Source organism: Cupressus sempervirens, chromosome 11 (genome assembly GCF_028749045.1).
Source record: "Cupressus sempervirens isolate cs-2001-9-10 chromosome 11, ASM2874904v1, whole genome shotgun sequence".
Lineage (NCBI taxonomy): Eukaryota > Viridiplantae > Streptophyta > Pinopsida > Cupressales > Cupressaceae > Cupressus > Cupressus sempervirens.
Window position 1 is genome coordinate 638,873,875 of NC_143128.1, and position 23,310 is coordinate 638,897,184.

The following is a 23,310-nucleotide window of genomic DNA, read 5'->3' on the forward strand; positions in this document are numbered from 1 at the left end:
TGCCTTATATTTGACAATGACTAATATGATTGTATAAACTGTGGAATAACTTCTGTTTTCAGGACGAGGGAATGATGCATCTGGATTTGCAGAAACCTTGGTGAACCGTTTATTTCAGTACATTTCAGGTTCCATTGAACCACATAATGTATGTTCCTACTGATAGCTAATTTCTAACACCTTTTACATTGTATAAAGGAGAAATAATATAATAACTAACAAAATTGATAATGACTTGAATACATATAATTAGGAAAATGATTTTGTGATGGCATTTGTTGGTTTAATTTGAAAAAAATGGAACAACTCTTTTTCAGGAGTCATTTTCTATGGAGTACAGTTTGGAAATGCCTAGTACTGGGCAAGTATGTTTACTAAGTTGCATATTGTCTTTGCTTATCTAGTAAACACTAAAGTTTTGAGAATAGAAAGAAAGCATTTGGACAATCTTCATTATTATGGGTGATAGAATGTTTGTTAGTAGAGACACTAATCACTATATTTTCTTTTCTTTAGGTAATGGATGGATCGTTTATAAACCTTGATGTGACTGCACCTGCTGCAACAGTTGCCTTAGCCTTGATGTTCTTAAAGGTAACATCAAAATACAATGTTCTTCCTAGGATACTATTTGTTGCTAATAAAGCCTGCAGTTCTTCAACTTACAGAAATCTTGGGACATGTTTCTTTGTTGTTATTTACATAAATGTTTTTTTAATCTGTATATCCAGTCAGATTGTGAAGTTGTGGCATCAAGACTTTCTGTTCCAGATACTCATTACGGGCTGCAGTTTGTGAGGCCTGACTTCATTTTGTTGCGAGTTATTGCTTGTAATATGATCTTATGGGAAAGGTACAGTAATATTTTTAAAATCTGTCACTAGGTCTCATAGACTTGCATAATATTCTCTAGTGAGATTCTAACACTCTCGTTGAACCTGCAGAATCAACCCTAGTGAGACGTGGGTACAAAATCAGATTCCAGTTATAATGAAGGAAGGAGTTAGGATTATGGCAGAGAATTCAGATGACATACCAGGCAATGTAGATATGGAGGCTATCATTCAGTCTTTTGCTAATATTGTGTGTGGGGCTTGCCTTTCAATTGGTAGGCTATTTCCATTTAAAATTTTGTCTAACGATACTTCTTTTGTTAGAAAATTATTGTTTCACTAATATCAAGTCACCTTTTTCCTTTCAAATCTTGCTTTTTTGTGCTGTCAAAGTGCTTCTTAAATACATAAAGTCCAGTAGAATTATAGTTTAGTGACTTTTTTGCATATTAAGAAATTTTTCTATTTAGTAATTAAAAATATTTGTAAAGAAATAGAAAATTGAAATTAAGCTCTCACCCAATTCTATTAGCTTGAATATTTGATACAACACCCATTGAAAATCTAAATATAACCACCACCACCTGAAAACTGTTTTGATCTTCTCTTTTGAAAATAATTTAATTAGTTAATCTAATATCATATTTACTATTGGAACCACCAAGCTTATTTATAAAGACAATTTTAGTGCAATAAAGTGGCCATCCAAATCAAACATTATAAGGCTTCATGTAATATTTGGTTGGAAGTGTTTTTGAGCACTTTTGGAGGGAAAAATAAATTCAAATATAAAAGGGCCTAAAAGGAATTTATAAAAGTAGGTCAGATGGATCATTGAGATCATCCATGTTTTTGTGATAGAAATTTTTTCTAAGTGCTTAGTCAATTGCCAACCACGGCCTGACTTCCCAAGGGATGATTAGAGGTCTCCCTTCACTACATTATGATAACCAGCCTAATGTTATAACGAAGTTGGGTAAAGATTATGCAGCTGTCATATCCCACAAGATAGATAAGTTGATCCCTTGTGTGTGTTAATAGTATGTTCTGATCTCACCATCATGGGATCATGGTTATTGAAAAGCAGTACACCCCTAATCCTAGCTTGGCTAGGCACCTCAAGATTAGTAGGTTTTATTAATAATATCTGGTCCTTGTTGTGCAATGCAAATGAGGCTTTTTGAGTGTACATTGTATCAGTATTATCCTAGTTTTCACAACACTGACATATGCTTATCATTTGAAGTGTTATAAAAATTCAAATACTTAATAATAAATATTGGCATATATTTGGTTTAATTATTGTTGTCTTGTTTGTTCAATTATTGCATGAATAAAAACAAAAAGAATTACGGAGGTTACAAAGTCATTAGAAAGGGGGTTATACAACTGTTGTTTTGAAAGAGGAGATTTTGAGTCTTCTTTGAAGTGGATTGGCCTGTGGAGTTAGAATTGGTTGCTTGTAACCAATATGGCGACAAGTTCAATAAAAAATACATTCAAAATAAATGTAAACAAAATAATATTTATATTTTTTGACTGATTAAAATAAGAAGCATGTTCCATAGTAGAATGAGTATAAAATAGGAATTTCAAAGAAAAACAAGAGCTCATTTGTAAAATGACAAATGTAGGGAAAACAAAAAATCAAGAATATGGGAAAAACGTGTCTTGTGCAAAGATCCCCTATGATCTCCTTTCCAAAAAATGGGCTTTTGCTCGTGTAAGAATCACAGCTAATCATTTCGAAACTTCTTTACATAGTCTTCAATTCTATTCATACAATGGTAAGCAAGAATAGAATTTCTGCAAGGATGATTGGTATTTTGTTTTGCTTTCACAATGAGTGAAATTGCTTCTTTTGTCATTAAAAAGTCTTGGAATGCTTTTTTTGAAGTTATGAGGGTGTTTTGGGTTTATAGCCACAATAGGAAACAAAAAACCAAAAAAAGTGACACATCTATTGTTAAGAGGTTTGCTATGCATCAAAGTTGGCGTAGGTTTGCTTAGGCTCACCCTTGAGGAGCTCACATCTTTAACAGTACTTTAACAAACTTCTCTATGCACTGAACTCGGATCCGTATTTGGGCCAAATCAAACTTGAATTTGTAGGTCTCATGGGCTGAACCACTTAGCTTTCAATTAATAAAATTTCTGCATCAAGACAAAAGGTGGCTATTTATTTCATTTTTGTGTTCAAAGTGGTTGGTGTTGTTAAGTTTGTAGTTACAATCAGATTGATATGATCATGAGTTTCATTATTGATGATAATATAAATATTCCTTTATATATATATAATATATAATATATATATTACATATATTATATTATATTAATTTTATATAATAATAATAATAATAATGTATATATTATACATATGGTTAGTTATATTATTTTATGCTAACTAATGATGTTTAAACCTTGGAGACATGTCTCTTCAAAAGACGTCTCCTTCTCTCATACTTATATGAGATTCAAATCTACATTTGAAATATATCTATAACAATGGCAATATTATTACATTTGCAGACATGATTCATGTTACTTAACATGGTATTAGAGCATAATTGCAGGTGTAAATTGAATTAAAAAAAAAGATAGAATAGGAATAGGGCATCATGATAGGGAAAATCTAATGGAAGTACCAACAATGAATACTATTGCAGACATGATGTCGAAGGAGATTGTTAGATATTTTCTTTCACACCTACATGATTGGGAGATAAATGAAAATCAGAGGAAATAAATTAGTTAGTTGATTTATACAAGTTTCTAGTTGACTGCTTATATTGGATATAAATTCTAATTCAAATCAGTAGACCAGTTGGAAGCCTATTCTGTATAGAAATTTTGATTCAGATGACAAACTAGATCATATGGAGCTCCCATATTGTTTGGTGACAAGATATTTTTGTTCATGCGACAAATACGAGCCCAACCAATCCTTTCTTGGTTGATCACCATATCTGAAGATTCCACTCACACAATCTGCCAATCAATGCAGATCTCTGCTCATGCAGATAAAGGTTTTCAAGAATGTCTTCATCTAAGATTTGATGTCCACTACAGTTCATCATTTGGTGTCAACACAAGCCTCAAGTTATTGCCACTGTGACACCCGGTCTGATCCTAGCAGTGATTCCGACTCACAAGGCCTGATCCAACTTGTGGAACTATGCAGACTCCCATATTTAATCAACTAGGCTCATAAACCGCCTGACCCACCCAGGCAAGATTTTTTCCTTTTCTCATTTATCGCATGAAATCCATACCAAGAAGGAAACTAAATTGAATCTGCAACAATCCTATTTAAATGAAAATTGTATCTTGCTCAAACTGCAAATTGTTAATGTATTCCTGAATTTGCACTTTGCTCAAGAAGTGGAGCAAGAATATCTACAAGAGTCATATCTCTATTTGTTTTGGTTGTATTCGGGCCTTTAGTGCAAATGCTTTTCGATATTTTGGTCTGCAGATTCGCAAAGGAGATCACAAAGATTCTGAGCCTTAGTCTTTTTCATCTGGTTTGGCTAGCCCAAAAAGAGATCAGAAGTATTCTAAGCGTCAATTCATTTCTTGAATAGATGACTACATTGGGTAGTGTTTGATGTTGTAGTCTGACGACCTCAGATAATGTTTGATACTGATTACCTAGGTTTTACACTACGATACAAACAATTTTCAAGCAAAAGGATATTGATATTGAATTCTACCTACATGAATAGGAAGGAAGTCTCATGCCCACTTTGTTATGCAGAGGGATTTTAAAACCTTTAGAAAATCAAATTGCACATGCATGCATGCAGATTTCATAAATTTCTCTCAACAAAGGGTCAACACATGATTGTGTTGCCCATTCAAATCTGCATTACAACTAGGTTTTCCTATAACATGATATGAGACAAGAATATATAAACAAATAAATGCATGAAATTACTGAGGATCCTCCAATGGCTGACAAAGACCATTGGAGGATCTTTAGAAAACCCCTATGCAAAGGCCACTCTCAAAACAACAGAGAAATCTAGCCAATAGGAAATGAAAAATAAGAAAATACTAAACTATTAAGATCTGATTTTCAGATTTCTTCCAAAATGATGATCTAAATAAAAACAAAAAGATGCATGTAGAATACTACACAATCACAACTATATAACACTAAAAGCTCAAGAAAATTACAAGAAAACTCAAGGACTTCATTCTATTCACTTTCTCTCAAAAATCTCTCCAAAATTTCTCTCCAAAAAATCTCTCATACAATATGCGCTCTTTCTCTTTTTGAAAAACCTTCTAATGTAACTCCCAAGAAACCATCATAGCTTTCTTGTGGTAGTTACATTTTGAATGCCTATACATGATGCTTTAGGAATATTCATCATTTTCTTCCTTTTTGTTTTTTCCATAAAACATTTTCGAAAATTAGAAACTTTTAACACACCCAAAACAAACTAAAATAAAGTCATACTAAGTCCCAAGTGGATAATGTTGGGTAAGCTTATAAGAATGTCACCGAAACATTTCCACCACATAAAAAACGGACATTTATTTTAAAACATAAAACTCTAAACTCACACACACACTAACATTTCAAATTACAGATTTTAAACTCAAATCTTTTTGATATTTGCTTTGTGCTCTTGCATTTTAGTTATATTGCAGGTTGTCTTCTTGTCGCCACTAGACTTCTTGTCACAATACAATTTTGCATTAATAATGGTGTATGCTATCTTCCTGTCGCATATGTGGTCCTGCACCACTTTGTAATCGAAGGTCAAAGAACACGAATATAATATTCATCCAATTAGCTTATGATGCTACCTACATGGAGAAGATAGTGCAAATAGGAATGACTGTGGCATACGATATAACTTTGGCAAAAGTTAACACAAGAATTTGCAAGGTAGGCACCCATGTGAAGAGATTGTACAAACTGACAAGTGCATGTTCCTTGTTGGCATCCTATATGATTAATGAAGAAGATCCACGGTGATGAAGGGATGTTGACCATCTAAGACATTATGGAGAAGACTACTATTATACAAGGTACGTCATAGTATCAGCCTACATACCTGATAAGGCAAGGAAATGAGCCTTGGCTAGGCAACAACCTTGTAATATAGACCTTGATGAAATATGCCATCCAATCAATAGTGATCGCATGCAATAAATAAAACCATACCGAATACTGAGGCCTTAAAGAACAAAGGGATTGGGCAACTACAACCCTACAAGGTATGAGAAGTACCTACTGGTCCTATTAAGCTATGAGAAACACTATTTTGAGTTGTTTTCATTTATTAATATGTTTAAGATATTAGTATAATTTTTATGTGCATGGTGAGCTCCAAGTAAAGTAAGGATGAACATGTTGAATAATTATTATTGGGAGTTTCCAATAGTCTTATTATGAACATCAAATAAGAATATCATCTTGAATAGAGTAATTATATTATTTTGAAGGAATAATATTACACCATTATGATTATTATTAATATATGTTTACTTCTAATTATTATTAGGATCTTTGAGTATTATAGTATTCTCTCTCTTATTTTTACGTTCTATAAGAGTTATGTACCTTGATCTTTTCCTTCGAGAATGTTATTGTAGGAAGAGGGAGGTTTATATTCAAAGAGAGCATGACTATCACTGTATCATGTCATGATCATTAGAGGAAGCAACTATAGCAGACTCTATTTCCATACATAAACAACCAGATAAATCCCAGTGTATTATGCCCCACCTACTACTCAAAATCATACTCAATATTGACTGAGATTCTTAGCATAAAGATATACACTGTCTGATGCAACGATTAGGGGAAGATCCAATGACAATTATTTGGTCACATGAGAGAAGTCATTTTTTAACACACTCAATGGAAGAATAGTTTCTTTATGTGAAAAGATACAAAACACATTTCTTTTGTTGTATCTTTTGTATGGACTATAACTATAGGTTTGTTTTATCCCTCACTGTATTGTTGTGAGTCATAAAAATTGATGTTGAAGATTTGGGAGCTATATTTCATTTATATGAATGAGGAACTTCCATTTCGTATGATCATCATAGCTTCCATTGGAGATGGTTATGGAAAAATAAGTGTTTTGTGTTGGATTCAGACAAGGACTCAAAACATTATATGAACTCAAAGGGATGATGTACGACCACAGTGGAAACTTGAAAAAGGAGCTAGCCCAAGTTGACTATACTAGAAGTGCGACCCTATCTACCTTGATTGATAAATACTGAGGGTTTTCATATATTGATCTAAGCTAATATAGGTTCTAAAGTTCATTATATGTTAGTTGTTGGCATACTTGGTGGAGATTATTGCTAAGATAATTATAGCTAAAGTAGTGCAGTCCATTATTTCTGAGTAATGTGCAACTTATGTTACAAAATACAATAGTAATCTAAAGCGGAGTTTGATTATATTGGCATCAAATTGTTTGAATTTGCAAGGGGAGAAAATCTATACAATTGGTACAAAGATATGATATTGGCATAAAAGTAAAACTTTGTTGGGTGGTGGACATGGTATCAATGTGAGCTCTCCTTAGATAACATTATTAGAGATTGATATCTCTCATGTGTCTTATTAGAGTTTATCATAATTGAATTATAAGAATAAGAGGAAATTTTACATTGTGGGGGGTATAATATTCAATGTTCCATTCCCATTTTTAGAGGGGAGATGTTTCATCCTCAAATAATCTAAGAAGAAAATTTCGAATCTTTATGCGTAGATAAGTATTCTTATTTATGACATTTATCTTCTCTTATTTGTAATTTCTATATATACTATAAAGTTATTTGCCTTGATCTTTTCCTTTATGGTTGAGGATGTTTTTACAGGAAAAGAAAGCTGGTACTTAAAACAAGCTGCCAGATATAGTGCAGAATCAACCTAATGATAGTAGCTCCAAAGATCTTGATGATCAAGATGGATAAAATGAGGCTCTTATCTTTGATGATTAAGATTATGAGAGTCTTCTACATTAGGAGGGAGTATGACACTTCTTCAAAGGCAACACAAGAGCTTAAAAGATTGATACTCAGAGGGAGTCTAGAAATACATGTGGGTGACTGCATGTTAATGGGCCTACTCTTATGTATATTATGAGAAAGTATTGGCTTATCACTAGAAAATCTAAAGATTGATATCAAATTTAGAGTGAGTTCGACAGGTATCCTTGGGTGAAGAGAGTTTTTTTGAGGAAGTAACTAGAGGACCTGATTTCCTAGGATTGATGTTCAGAGGGAGAAAGTTTGAGATGCGATCCTCTATAGATGATATTTTTTCTATGAGGTGAAGTTCCAAGAGAAATCCTTCGTAATGCACTCTTCTCTATGAGGGAGAAGTATGAGGTGAAAACCCTTTGTTCCACCATCTAGTAGAAGCTATGTTGGGTCCACCCTCTGACTTGGTTCATGGTGGATATCATGTGAGTTACTATGTGATGCTGTTGTAGTTATGTCATGAAAGATGATGATCTTTCATTGATGTATATATTTAGAGGGGAGTTATTGAATGGTGACAATCTTATCAATAACTGGACCTTTTATCATGACTGTTGTCTTGGTGTGCCGGAAGTTATGATAATGAACAAAAGGTAACTATTGCAAGGTGATGATCTTATCAATAGATGACCAACCTTTGATCACCAAAAGTGTTGAAGATTATTGGTGTCATTGTTATTAGGCTAGATTTTGCTGGACACATTGATATCCATCATGGTTATTAGACCGGATCTTGCTGGACACCATGAAAATTATTGGTGTCATTGTTATTAGGCCGGATTTTGCCAGACACATTGATATGCATCATAGTTATTAGGTCGGATCTTGCTGGACACCATGAAAATTATTGGTGTCATTGTTATTAGGCCATATTTTGCTAGAAACATTGATATCCATCGTGGTTATTAGGCTGGATTTTGCCGGACACCATGAAAATTGTTATGTTTCTTTGAGCTGGATATTGTCGGACACCATAACTTAAATCTATTATAGACCACGCTTAAAGTGGTATTCAAACTTATATTAAAGTTATAGTATTCGCTTAATTTCCCTCCTTGCTAAAAGGAAATGTGTTGAGAAATTAAGTCTCATTATGAATTTAGCAAATTCCATATATAATATATGTGTGTGTCAATGGGTTTATGTTGATATCCTTAAATATGCCATTCTAGGAATATCATACTGGGATGATATCTCTTTGAATACTCAAGAACATAATATGTTTTGTATTATTATAGTCAGATTGATATGATCATGAGTTTCATTATTGATGATAATATAAATATTCCTTTATTTATATATATTATAAATATATAATATATAATATATATATTACATATATCATATATATATATAATAATGTATATATTATACATATGGTTAGTTATATTATTTTATACTAACTAATGATGTTTTAACCTTGGAGACATGTCTCTTCAAAAGACATGTCTCCTTCTCTCATACTTATATGAGATCCAAATCTGCATTTGAAACATATCTACAACAATGGCAATATTATTACATTTGCAGACATGATCCATGTTACTTAACAGGTGCTGATGCTCTATGTGTAATGGATCATATATAAATATAATTCTCGAGTGTTTTCATCAATTTTTCCATGAAGTGAGAATTGGGATGATAAAGTAATTCTTTATTACGCTTTACAAAATTACAGGTAGACATAGTTTTACATTGCCTCATTACGTTATATACATGGGAATATTTTATGACCTTGATTCCAAAATAGCTACAAAATACAGGTAGACAGTTTAAATTGTCTCATTACGTTGTGTACATGGGAATATTTTGTGACCTTGATTCTGCCTGTGCAATATTTTCATTGTCACAGGTTTGAGGTATGCAGGCACAGCAAATGTAGATGCTCAGGAGTTGTTGTATTCTTATTCTATATATTTTTTGAATGAGGTGATGCATTTTTACATGAATTTTATTTGTCGGTGCAATTATGCAGGACTTTTGTTTTGATTCCATCCTGATTTGTTTGCATGAATCTTTCAGATCAAGCCTGTTGCAGCATCGAATATAGCTAGACATCCAAAGGGCCTCTCAAAATATGTTGATCGAGCAACTTTGGAGGCATGTCTTAGTGTCATAATTCTTTCCCTTTCTCTGGTAAGGGAATTGGACTTTATCAAGATTTGTAATTGTTTTGCACCGCAAATGTCCATTTCAGTTTTCTGCTTCTGTTTGTAAACTACAGGGACCAACATGATCTGCATTTTCAAGAGTCATTCCAGAAATGTTACATTATTTTACATTCACTTAAATCTTTGAAAGTCTGCACAACACTAGGGGCAACACAAGTAAAGAGAAAAACACAGTGTTAATCTATCATCAGTAAGCTTGTAAAGGAATATATTGCAGTTTCAATGCCATGTTCTATGTTTCCTAACTAATGCTACAGAAAATGGTTTCATCTTTTATTATTTTAGCCATGGTGATTGATTATATATAGTGTGGCATGGATTTTTCATAAAGCATACTTAGGAATGGTATTGAAAATAATACTTGGCAACACTACCGTTCTTGCCTTCAAGTGTAAGCCTTAGTCTTAGTTAATGAAACATATATACAGCTTTCTATGTTAATGTCTAATTCAATTCTTCTGTGTCCTTGACCAGGTTATGGCTGGCACAGGGCACTTAGGGACATTTAAATTGTTACGATATCTTCATAGCCGGATTGATCTTCATGGACATACCAAATATGGAAACCACATGGCTGTACTGTAAATCTTCCTGGTGACTTTGAATCTTTATTTAGGGTATTAAATATGTTTGAATTTATATAGAAATGAACTGTGCTTGTGGAATAACTGTTATCATGTGCAGTTTTTTATTTCATTCTAGCTTATTTTTCAAAAATTGTGCCATTTGGAAATATAACTGGGATTATTTTAGCATTTTTAATAAGTTGCTGTTTGTTTTGAAGTGTGCTTGTGAAATACCGATTGCCATGTGTACTATTTGGTTTTCTTCTAGGAGAACATTTGAAAAATAACGCCAATTGGAAATTTTGGTAATGTGATGTTTGTATTCAAGTATGAATATTATAATTGAAATTGACTTGTGATTTTATTTTTGCTTTGTTAAGGTAAGAAATCTTTTCTCTTACAAGCTATAATTGTTGGTGTTTGATAGCTTCAGTCGAATAAAGTTATATATAATTATATATGAGATATAATTTTTATATGTGTGTTCATTATATTTGAGATATAAGCTTATTGTTATCTGAGAGAAATTAATATAATATATATAACTATGATTAAATTTGCTATTATAATAATTATTTAATTAAAAAATAGACATATCCCATGAAGGCACATGTCTCTTCGTGACTTATTCTCAATATAAATAGGAGATTGCTATCATTTGGAAAACACATACCAAAATGACAGTGCTTAGTACATTTGCAGCGATCCTCAAAAAAACATAATATGGTATCAGAGTAGGCTGCAAATATAAGAAAATGATTCAATATATGGTAGAAAAATTCAAATCAGAAATTAATAAATAGATACATCAACAAAGATACATGAAGGAATCACGTATATTTGATGGAAACATCTGATGAAGCATCTTTATATTGGACGACACTTAGGAGAAATTAAAAAACAGACAAGGATGAGTGTGTGTACAAGGCAAGACTGCTGCGTTATGTGGATGCCTAGCATCCGTTCAACTTTGCTGCAAACTTGGCTGCTGGTCCATTGTAGTGATTGAAGTTTGGCCTATCAAAGTTCAATAAAAATTTGGTCAAAAATCTCCAGTGTTGTGAACTTGCACTGGTGCAATATCACCTTGGTTAATTGCCTTCAAACAGTGATATACATAATTACCGTATGACAGAGAATATTTTCTTATACTCCAAAAGTGAATGAGCAAATAGTGGTGTTGGGTACCATTGAATATATAAAAACAGTCACGTCCAAAGTTACGTGAGGTCCTTGAGAAATCAGGTCACATAACATCTATACATGGTAAGAAGGAACTATATGCAATTATTTGCCAGTGCTACGATCCATGCCTTGGGAGTGGATGGTTAATTGTGGGCCCTTCAATACAGAAGTGAAATTCTTATTCCAACCAAATCACATCGTCGACAAATTTAATGACAAGTGCGAGTTGTAACTATAAACACATAGTAGGCGGTAAAGGGAGGAAAAGGTGACGTCCAACATTCACTAACCAAACATTTGTTTATGTAACAGTTAATTTTTCTATGCCCACATGGGAGGAAAAGGCAATGCCCAACCTTCATGGAGGCTAAGGTCGACATGGGTGAAGACTCCTTTCCTTGAACAAGAGGCAAGAACCACAGGTTAACCACTGGACAAATATTTATTTAGGCAGTAGTTTGCATGTTGACTTGCGAGGTTGTCAAAGTAGAGCTGTGTCCTAGAATACTGGAGACTTCCAATTGGTCTAGAATAATTTCCTAAAGGCTTTATTCATTACCTTGTTCAATACGAGAAATGATAATAATCTGTGCGGAATTGTCAACTCATGGAAACCAAAAAATGTATCGAAACGCCCTAAACTAGTCTTATGACAATCAATGGAATGAGACAGGCACCATCAATCGTTATATGAGTCAATCAATGAAGTTATAGTGGTTTCGCATTTGCAACTTTCCAAACCATTGAGATGATTGATGTACCAGATAAATTACTAAGTCTAAATTTGTGACAGAGAAGGATAACATCAAACCAACATAAGCCATTGGGGGAGTGAAGACATCAGAGTCCACCCATATGAGGGAACTACTTCCTTCCACCTTGTTAGTTTAACTAGCACTATGTATAGTGAGTTGAAGTCTCATTTCAAGGTATTTGGTCTAAGCTAAAACCGTGACTCATGCATGGCTTTTCACACAAGGTAAAGGTGAAGAGATAGGGCATCAATTCATTAAATCAATTGAACAAAATGGATGACGAAAAGGAGATTAAGAAATTCATATGCCTCGTGGTAAGAGTGAACCTAACCCATCATGAGATGATTATGAAAGGGTAGACGAAATGGGATGTAAAACACATTGATTTATAAACAAAGTGATAAAGGAGCATGAATGAGAATAGAAAGGAAAAACAATTTAAGAAAACAGAGATAAATACATTAGTAAGGATGGCAATAACTTTTATTAAAGATAAATAATTTTTATTTGTTTGAGGTAAGTATTAATTATTTATTTCTTATGAATATAAGTGAACATAGATTGGGAAATTGGTCACATTAGATTAGTATCTGGCATTGATAAAGAAATAATATATTGAAAATATAGATCTAAAGTATATATAGAAGTTTGAATATATGCATATATGTTCAATATATACTTTATCTATATTTTATTGGAATGGTCTTATTATGCAGAATTATTTATTATCCTTGTGTATTGTTGTACTCTCTCTCTCTCTCTCTCTTTGTGTCTTTGTTTTTTTTATAATAAGTGCTATAAGAGCTATGTGTCGTGATCTTTTCGTCTGAGAATGTTATTGTACGAAAAGAGAGATTGATATCAAATTCAAAGGGAGTCTGACATTTCTTCATAGGTAAAGGAGCTCATAAGATTGATGTTCACAGGGAGTTAGACACATTCGTCTGAAGAAGCAGAGAAAGGATATGTTTTAGTTGATCCTTGAAGATCTTGATCATATCAAAATAAGAGGGAGTTTTGACTTCATGTAAACATTTGGTATCATGCGTATGACTGCATAATTTAATGGGCCTACCCCTTGTATACATCATGAGGAAGTGACAATTTCCAAATGATCATCACTTGTATTTGCAAAAGTTATTGAAAGGTGATGATCTTATAGTAACTTAATTTTGTATTATGATGGATATCTTACGATGTCTATGTAGATCATGATAGATTATACTTTGCATGGTGGATGTTTATATGGTAAGCATTATGAGAATGCGTGTGCACATACCTTATTAATTTTTTTTTTTGAGTACTTGGTGAATGTTATGCAAATTGATGTTCTGGAGGGCCATTAGATAGAGTACTTGGTGAATATCACACGACTTGATGTTTTGGAGGCCATTACTCACAGTACTTGGTGAATATCTTGCATCTCACCATTCTGGAAGGCCATTACTCAAAGAGTATTTGGTGAATATCATGTGTTGATATTCTGGGAGACCAATTCTTGTTATATTAGATGTGATATCAAACCTTATTTGTGCACTTGGTGAATATCATGTGTTGATATTCTCGAAGACCAGTACTCATGATATATAAATGTGATTTGACAATGTTACTTAGAGTATTTGGTGAATATCATGTGTTGTTATTCTGGAAGACCAATACTCGTGATATCAAATGGTGGATATCTTCTCATCAAAGATATCCTTAAAATTTGCCATTCCTAATATTAGTAATGGTCTAATTGTGTTTATTCTCTCTAGTTAAGAGGGAGTGTTGAAGTTTGAAAGCTTCAGCGAATAAACTTATATATAATTATATATGAGATAGAATTTATATATTTGTGCTCATTATATTTGAGATATATGCTTATTGTTATAGGAGCAAAATATATATATATATATATATATAGATAGATAGATAGATAGATAGATAGATAGATAGATAGATATGATTAAATTTGTTATTATATTAATTATTTGATTAACAACTAGACATGCCTCATGAAGGGACATGTCTTTACATGGCTTATTCTCATTTAAATAAGAGATTGTTGACATTTGGAAAACACATACCAATATGACAGTGCTTAGTACATTTGCAGTGATCTTTGGAAAAACATAACAATAATCTTTGAGAGGACAATTGAAAGAAGTCAAGCTTGGTGACTTTGAGAAGGAAACCTAGTTTGCTTGGACTGTTGTAATTTTAGGGCCTATTTGGTTGGAAGAATTGCCGAATGCAACATTCATCTATGCTGGAATAAGCTCTCTTCTGATATTCACACATTCTTAAAATAAGTTTTGGAATATCATTTGGACCTGTTTGGTTGACCTGGAAGAGGAGTCGAAAGATGCATATTTTGTGTTTGGTTGCAACAATTGAAATATGAATTGGAATAAGTTTTTAAAAAATTTTTAATAATTTAATTTTTTTTAGTTTGGTAATGTTTTAAATAAACAAGATTTTTTATTTATAAAAACCAACTTTTTTATTATTTTTTTAAAAGGCAAATTATTTTAAGTAGCATGTATTTTATTTTTAAAATTGACTTTATTAGTGAAAGGTATATCAAACTTAATTTTTTTTTTCCCTATTAAGATAGTCTAGAAATAGTTACAAGTATAGAGCTGAGTCTGAGAATAAACAACCTGATCATACCCCCAATTACATATACAGTTACAAAGTTTGGGGGGATGAAAGCAAAAGAACTATAAGTAAAACAGAGTCACCGATTTATACATCCTTTTACATATATTGCATAGCAAAAAACATTTATGAAAGATAATGCTATCTAATCCTAGCCATCATTGTGGCTGCCTTGGTCATACTGAACCCCTGGAACCTCATCAGAAGTCTGTATCACATCAGCAGGGGCCTCATCTTCCCCTCCGGCCAAAGCATTACCCTGGTTGGACACACTATTGGCCTGGAACTCATTGATCGCATTATTCAAATCTTCCATCTCGGTAGGAGCTAAAAAGTTTTGGTACCCAACAATATAATTTGCTGCCTGCACTTTATCTTTATTAATCACCAGGCTGCCTTCTCGCATCAAAACTATTAAATCACTCCTAGAAATGTGTAATACCACAGCAACCTGTGACATAATATTAAAATGTGTGAGTTTAAATTTAAACTCAGTAAGTTCCCTTCTCTCAGCCTGAAAGATTTCTTTGTTCCTGCCCTTCCAAAGAGTCCATAAAACCTCAATTGAAAGAGAAAACCAGAAAGTATTAAGTTTAAAATCAAAATTTTCCACATATCCCGCAAGAATTTCGCTCCAAGAAATACTATCATCACAATTCCATAGACAAGGGGACCCAAGAAAAATAGCCCACATCTTGCGAGCATAAACACATTCAAAAAATTAATGTTTAAAAGACTCAGCAACATTACACAAATTGCAAGACACAAGAGAGAGACCAATATAAGAGAGCACTTGACCAACAACCAATTTTTTTAACAATAACAACCACTTAAAGAAAATCTTTCTGGGTTCAGCTTTACCTTTCCAAAAATAATCAAAAAAGAAAGACCAATTAGAAAAGGGATTAATTTGCCCCTAGCACTGGGACATCGTAGCAATAAGAGATGAATCATTCTTCATGCAAAGTTACAACCCTTTAGTAGTGGTATCAGTCAACAAGATGCCATCAGACCATTTAACCTTATCGAGGAAAGCATTAGAATCAATAATCTCACAAGAGCTATTAAAGTTAATAGCTTTCTTAATCAAAGTGTAGGTCTTCTTCTGAGAATCAGGAATGTTATATTTGCCTTTTAAATCATCCCACTCCCCTAACTGCCCACCCACCAAGATATCCTGAATCAAGGAGATCCCTTTTAAATTCCAAGCCTTAGCAGAACAGTTCTGAGTAAGGGCCAAAGGTTTATTATTATATGAAAGCCCCCACCAAATAGATCTATTTTTAACAAGAAAATAAGAAGGTCCTCTTGCTGCTTCTCTTCCTTGAAGAAATTGCCTCACTTGGATCCAAGCCTTCCAAAAAGTTTGAAAAACCTTTGTCACAAATAGTCTCATCTTAAACTCACCAAAAACAATGTCAATCACTGGAATATCCTTCCATTGTTTACCTTTCCTAATAACAGATTTCATAAGGTTATTTCTAATGAGAATTTTCCATGGCTCATTACCCCATAAAGCTTTTAGAACCCATATAGATGCAAGGGGCGATACCTTGAACTTTGAGATCCTTCAAACCCAATCCTCCTTGCCTTTACACCTGACAACATCATTCCCATTTAACACAGTGTCTATTCTTGTTCCCTTTCTCATCTGACCAAAGAAAGTCACGAAGATTTTTTTTCTATCATATTCACGTGGGAGTTGAGAAACAACCAAGCCGAGGCATAATAGATATGATAAGAAGAAAGAATCTTTTGAACTACTTGAAATCTTCCAGCAATAGATAAAGAGTGAGTCTACCATTTTAAGTGTTTCTTATTGATTTTCCCATACACTTAGTCCCACATATTATTGAGGTTGGGTTCTACTGAAAAGGGAATACCCAAATATCTGACAATTTGATTAGGTCCAAACCATTGCCAACCCTTACTAGTCAACCAATCTGGTGGATCAATAGACCAACCCAGCACATTAGACTTAGAAAGGGAAATTTTGGACCTTGAAGCTTTACAAAAAAAGTTTATCCTCTTAAAGGCATTATCAAAGTTCTCCTTTGAAAGGCCTAAGAATAGGGATGTAGCATCAGCAAATTGAGCAATAATCATGTCCTCATTATTATGCCAAGAGATACCTTTTAAAGGAGGTCCCAACTCCTTTGCCCTTAAAATATAAAACAAAGCATCCGCGGTAATGACAAATAGCAAGGGGACAATCGGGCAACCTTGCCTAATAGATCTGTGCAACACAATAGATTTTGACAAGATAGCATTCACATCAATGACAGTATTGGAATCCTTGAATAAAACATTTATCCATCTACAATAAATCTCCGGGAACCCAAAAGCTTTGAGCATACCGATGAAAAATCCCCATTCTATCCTGTCATAGGCTTTCTCAAAGTCTAACAAAATCATGGCTAACTCTTGACCATATGTTTTTGCCCAATTTATAGCCTCTCAACAAGTGATCAAATTCTCCAAAATGTACCTCCCTTGAATAAAACCTGTTTGAGTCCAAAAGATAAACTTATTCAACAAAGAAGTGATTCTCCTTGCAAGAACTTTAGCAAGGATTTTATAGGAAAGATTTAACAAAGTGATTGGCCTCCAATTCTTGACCAAAGACTTATCCCCTACTTTAGGCAAAAGCTTAATAACTCCTATGTTGATATTCTCCCCTAGCGAACCTTTCTTGAAGGCTTCTACATATACTTCCAAAAGTTCGGTACAAATCCAACTTTTTATTTTTCTTGTAGAATTCAGCTGGAAAACCATCCAAACCAGGAGATTTTCCATTAGGATAGGCATCAATAGAAGCTTCAATTTCCCTCACAGAGATAACTTTGCTGAGAATATTCTGCTCCAAATCAGAAATTTTGCAAGGGATAAGCTTAAAACAATCTTCCATCTCCACTAGACTGTCTGGAGTCATTTCTAAGGAAAATAAATTATTGAAAAAACTATAGAAAGCTTCCTGAATGTCCTCAGAATCCCTTGGAAGGCTATCCTCTAACTGAATTTCACTAATCAATTCTCTTTTGTGCTTAGCCTTAATAATATTAAAGTACCTAGAACCTTTATCCCCTTCATTAATCCAATTCATTTTTGCTCTAATTCTTTGCCCTTGAATCTTATATCTCTGGATACTACTCAATTGATGTTTAATATTGATCAGATGAATTTCCAATTCTTCATTAGTCCCTTTGTCCTATAATTCTTTCTCCACCCAGTTCAATTTACTTTGCCAATATGATTCCTCTTTATTCCTATCCATAGCCAGCTTTTTACCAGTGACTTGAAGAAGATTTTTCCAAGTATCAACCTTCAGGTTCCAAAGCACTATTGGATCTAGCAAAGGATTACCAATTCTAATAATCTCAGTTACCATTACAATAGCATCAACATTATTAGGATCATCGAGGAGCGCAGAGTTAAGCTTGAAGGAGTTATACATCCTTTTTAAGTCTTGAGTATTATCATTACCCTCTATCTTACAACAAGTATGAATAGATGAATGATCAGAAAGAGAAGCAGGGGCAACTTGAACTGGGGCATGACTACCTTCCTGAATGAAAGATACTACAGAGACATCTCCATACACCCTGTCCAACCTACAATACACTCTTTGCTTGCCCCTCTGGTTATTGCACCAATTGTACCAAATGTCATGAAACTTACCATGCATATGTTCCATAGGGTCCAAAAGAGTGAACTTCCTTTTAAATTTATGCCAAAAATACATCTTATTGCCTTTACAAGAATGTGTCAAACCTCTTGATTTATTAACTTTGTGCTCCACCATATTAAAATCCCCCACAACCACCCATGGAATTTTTGGCAAATGCACACAACACCATTCCCATAGTCTTGCTCTTTCTCTATAATTATTCGAGGCATACACATTACATATTCCAAAAGTCTTCTCCCCTTGCTTGACTGTAACCCAAATTACCCTCTAACAATCTGAACACCCATGAATTTCAATAAGGCCTTCCCATTTGGGGTGAATAAGAATAGCAACACCTCCTTTCCCTCTCTCATGGTTTGAGTGAAAACCTATAGACTTGTCCCAAAGGAACTTCAAAATGGAATAGGCTTGGAAACCAACCACCTTAATTTCTTGCAAACAAATAGAATCCTTAAACTTCAAGTTATTACACCATCTTCTAACAAGGTATTTTCTATCAGGCATCTCTAACCCTCGGACATTCCAACTATGGATATGCATCATCATCATAGTTAGGAGGAGTTTTAGTGCTCTTGCACAACTTATTAAAACAATCTAGAAGATTCTTCCTCCCTCTGTCCCCACTAGGACTTGAGCATGTTTCTGTAGTCTTCCTCTTCTTCCTAACAACTTTAGTGAATTGACCCTCCAGATTAGAAGCTTCAATAGCTAAAGGTCCAGGTGAGGAGGAAGGAGCCAAAGGCAGAGCATGCACGTCCTTATTTTCTTGTTGAAGTTTGATAACTCTTTCTTTAATAGTCAGGGGAGCTTCTAGGTCACCTCTTGGCAGGTGGGAAGCTACGGACCAAGGAATAACATCCGAGATACCAACCTTGGCCGAAACCACTTCAAATTCCTCTTCAAAGAGAGGGTTCGATAATGAGATAAAACTATTACTCATTGGAACATCAATAGAATTAGAGGCATTAGGCTGGAGACTAGAGTTAGAATCAAATTCTACAGAATTATCAACACCTACATTCTTGGCGTGGTTAACAGTATCCACATCATTATTAGGTATTTCACTAGCCTCAGTCTTACCAAAGACCGGGTTACTAGTATGCTCATTATTATTAACCACATTAAATTTCTCCTTCTAAGTATGTTGCAGAGCCGGACAATCCTTTTTAGTATGCCCTTACAGGGCAATATCCCAACAAAACCTTTCTCCATCAAAATCTAGAGAAATATTATCGAGGAATTCAACTTCAGGAGCCAAAGCCAAAAGAACCTTGGCATTAAGGTGTGGCAAGGTTACCCTAGATTGCTCAACCTGTAACACAGAACCTAACAGCTTAAGAATCTGGGGAATGAAAGGCCAAAATTCCACATTAAGGTTCTTAATTTCCACCCAGTTCGGTGGAGACCGAGCCACAACTTTTTCAAAATTGCCCTTAGGGGACCACAGGTAAACCTTGAACATCGACCTTCCAACTTTTGAAAACCACTTCTCCAAGACCCTTTCTTGCATATTATGATTTTTCAGAAAAATAAGAAACAATCCTTTCTGTATCATTCTACAGTACGTAACATAAATACCAAGTTTTTTACCCCAAACTGAAGCAAGTCATTCATCAAAAAAATTCCTAGCAGGCATAGCCTCCTTAGCCAGGCAAACAAAGAAAATAGCAATGCTTTTAAACCTAGACCTCTCATTCTTAATGGCAGACACCATGTCCTCATTGGGAGAAAGCAAAAGAATCTTAGGGTCGAGAGAAGGAGACTTACATTTTCTCCTCCACCTCTACCAATGTTGGCAGTTCCTCCGTCGGAGTGTCCACTTCCATTGGTTGCGGACCGTCCTCCTTCCCTTCCTCATTGTTTAGAGTCCACTACCTTCCTGTGAAAAACTCCATTAAACTCCATGGTTGCAGAAAAGGTTGGAGAACTATCTTCCACCACTTGCTTATACAACAGTTTTCCTTTTGGTTTGCCCACCTTACCATCCTCAGGATTAATAATAGCATTCTCCGCCGTACTATGAATAACATCATCTTGCGAAATACTTCCTTTCCCCTCACCATGATTCGGCTCTCCTCGTGGCATGGGCGAACTAGGCCGGGGGAAAATTACACAAGATACACACAAGGGTTCACACTTATGAAAACAAAAGAGCTTAAAAATGAAGGACGAAACCACACACAAAATGATGAGACCAAGCAGTACGAATAACACAAGGCACACATCATGACACACACGTTTCAATCAAAACAAAAACCAAGGTTGACATCATCAATGATCATGGGGAAGAATTGTAGACGCAAAAAAAACTCTCGATGATCAATGCATGAAGAATTTCTAGTCTATCAACATTTTCCTTACTACACCAAACTTAAATTTTTTTTGAAATTCAAAGGAGATATTATATTGTAAATTATAATTATAATTTTATATTAAATTAAATTATTTTAAAATTATATGCCATATTGTTTATAGTTACTTAAACTCTAAGCAAGATTTTTAAACATTTATGTTTATTATTTGAAAAATCAAAAGTTAATATTTTAAATTATAAATATTGTAAAGTTTCTGCAATTCCTGTGATTGAATATAGACTAGATTCGATCTTATTCTTCTCCTTTGATTTGCTGAGAATAACTATAAAGTATTTCTTTTAATTGAATTAGAAATGTAATTCAGAATTCTGTCTTTTACTTTTGCAATTTTAATGTGGGCAGTAATGACTAAGGAGCAGATTTGTCTTTGTTCTTGTGTGCTCTTAGACTTCATCCTTACCCTCTATAAGTATAGGAATCAAGGGACATGTCCTTAGAAAGGAAATGTCTGTTCCAAAGTCATTTGCCTAACCTCTAGAAGTCAACGACTTTCTAAGAATAATTAAATATTAATCACAAACATAACAATGTTGTTAGATTAGTATTAAAGCAAAATCCTAAGGATAGATGCCGATCTTATAAAGGGAACAATGCAAAGACTTAGTCCTTTACTTACCATGCTATATCATATCTGATTGATCTGTTATCAGATCAGTATGCTAACAAGTTGCAGATTTAACACTCCCTCTTAGCTTGATAATCATACTGAGAGATATCATATTTAGCAACATCAATAAAGATGAACAAGCAAGAATTGATATATCTATCCAAATCTCCTTAGATTGTGGTATCATAGAACACATGATACAATGTCATATTACTAAACCTGTAGTATGACAAATCACTACTACTAGTGATAGTAGTATTGCAAAGAATACAATGTACAGGATAAATTTGAAGAGTAATTTAATTTCTTCATTTATCCAAGTTGTGACTCATTGATACTAGTATTTCTATATCACAACATGATCCTGAGTTTAAGACCTACCAGAATACAGGATAAACTCAGAGAATAATAAAATTCTTCCTTTATCCAAATTGTGACTTATCACAATATGATCTTGAACTCATTTAGATTTTAAAGTGGAACTCTACTGTTTAGCACATTATCTAAGATATCGTCATCTCTCATAATGTCTTTTATACAAGTGCTCATTATCTTAGTGATCATCACCTCTTAAATAATGAATACAAATGGTGGAGCCCATAATAGTAAATAGCCTGACAAATAAAATTATTTTATTAATAATTTAAAGAATACAAATATATTGCAATTCAACCATACCAAATCTTCTCCTGAAGTGGTTTGTCTTCACTCTAGATAGAGGTTTGTTGAGTATGTCTGCTGTTTGATCTGTAGTGCAAATGTATTCTAATTTTACAGAATTCCTGTCTACCATATCTCTTACATAATGGTAAGGAATTTCAAAATGCTTGGACCTGTTATGAAAAACTGGATTCACCGAAAGCTTGATGGAACTATGATTATCACAATGAATAATTGTAGGATTCATGGCTTGCCCAAATAATCCCACAAGTAACTTCCTTAGCCAAACTGCTTCTCGAGAGGCCACTGCCATTGTAATGTATTCGGCTTCCATGGAGCTTTGAGCTACTGAAGACTGCTTCTTGCATATCCAAGATATCATTGCTGATCCTAAACTAAAACAACATCGTGAAGTACTTTTCCTGTTTTTAACACTTCCAGCCCAATTTGAGTCAATGAATCCATGTAAATCTAAGCCAACCTTCTAATATTTGAGTCCAAAATTAAGAGTGCCTTGTAAGTATCTCATAATGTGTTCAATACTTTTCTGTCTAGGTATGAAAATCTTATATGCCTTAGATGTTTCGCTATACCCTACAAAAATGCCTTTCCTCCTAGAGGGTTCTAACTTGGTTCTCTTTTCTTTTGGAACATGGATATATACGGGGCACCCAAAAATCCTAAGATGACTTATAGTAGGTTTAACCTTAGTAAATACTTCTTCAGGAGTTTTATCTCTAAGGTAAGAGTGAGCGCTTCTATTTTGAATATAGATAGCAGTACAAGAAGCTTCTGCCCAAAGGT

The 23,310-nt window shown here is 33.9% G+C and overlaps 1 protein-coding gene across 2 annotated transcripts in view; it reads left to right on the forward strand.

Moving 5' to 3' along the window:
- The window catches only part of EMB2771 (E3 ubiquitin ligase), a 313,580-nt gene that overhangs the window by 240,939 nt on the left and 49,331 nt on the right, over positions 1 to 23,310 (forward strand). Inside the window, exons 22-29 of one of the 2 annotated variants that reach the window (XR_016358446.1) lie at positions 63 to 148; positions 318 to 365; positions 517 to 594; positions 732 to 853; positions 945 to 1,108; positions 9,709 to 9,785; positions 9,879 to 9,992; positions 10,502 to 10,608. Coding sequence is in view for 1 of the 2 variants with exons in the window: in XM_089808665.1 (XP_089664791.1) it covers positions 63 to 148; positions 318 to 365; positions 517 to 594; positions 732 to 853; positions 945 to 1,108; positions 9,709 to 9,785; positions 9,879 to 9,992; positions 10,502 to 10,603 (791 nt within the window). In the remaining variant the exon portion in view is untranslated. The remainder of the gene's footprint in view (positions 1 to 62; positions 149 to 317; positions 366 to 516; positions 595 to 731; positions 854 to 944; positions 1,109 to 9,708; positions 9,786 to 9,878; positions 9,993 to 10,501; positions 10,609 to 23,310) is intronic. The other variant, XM_089808665.1, reaches the window with a different exon arrangement.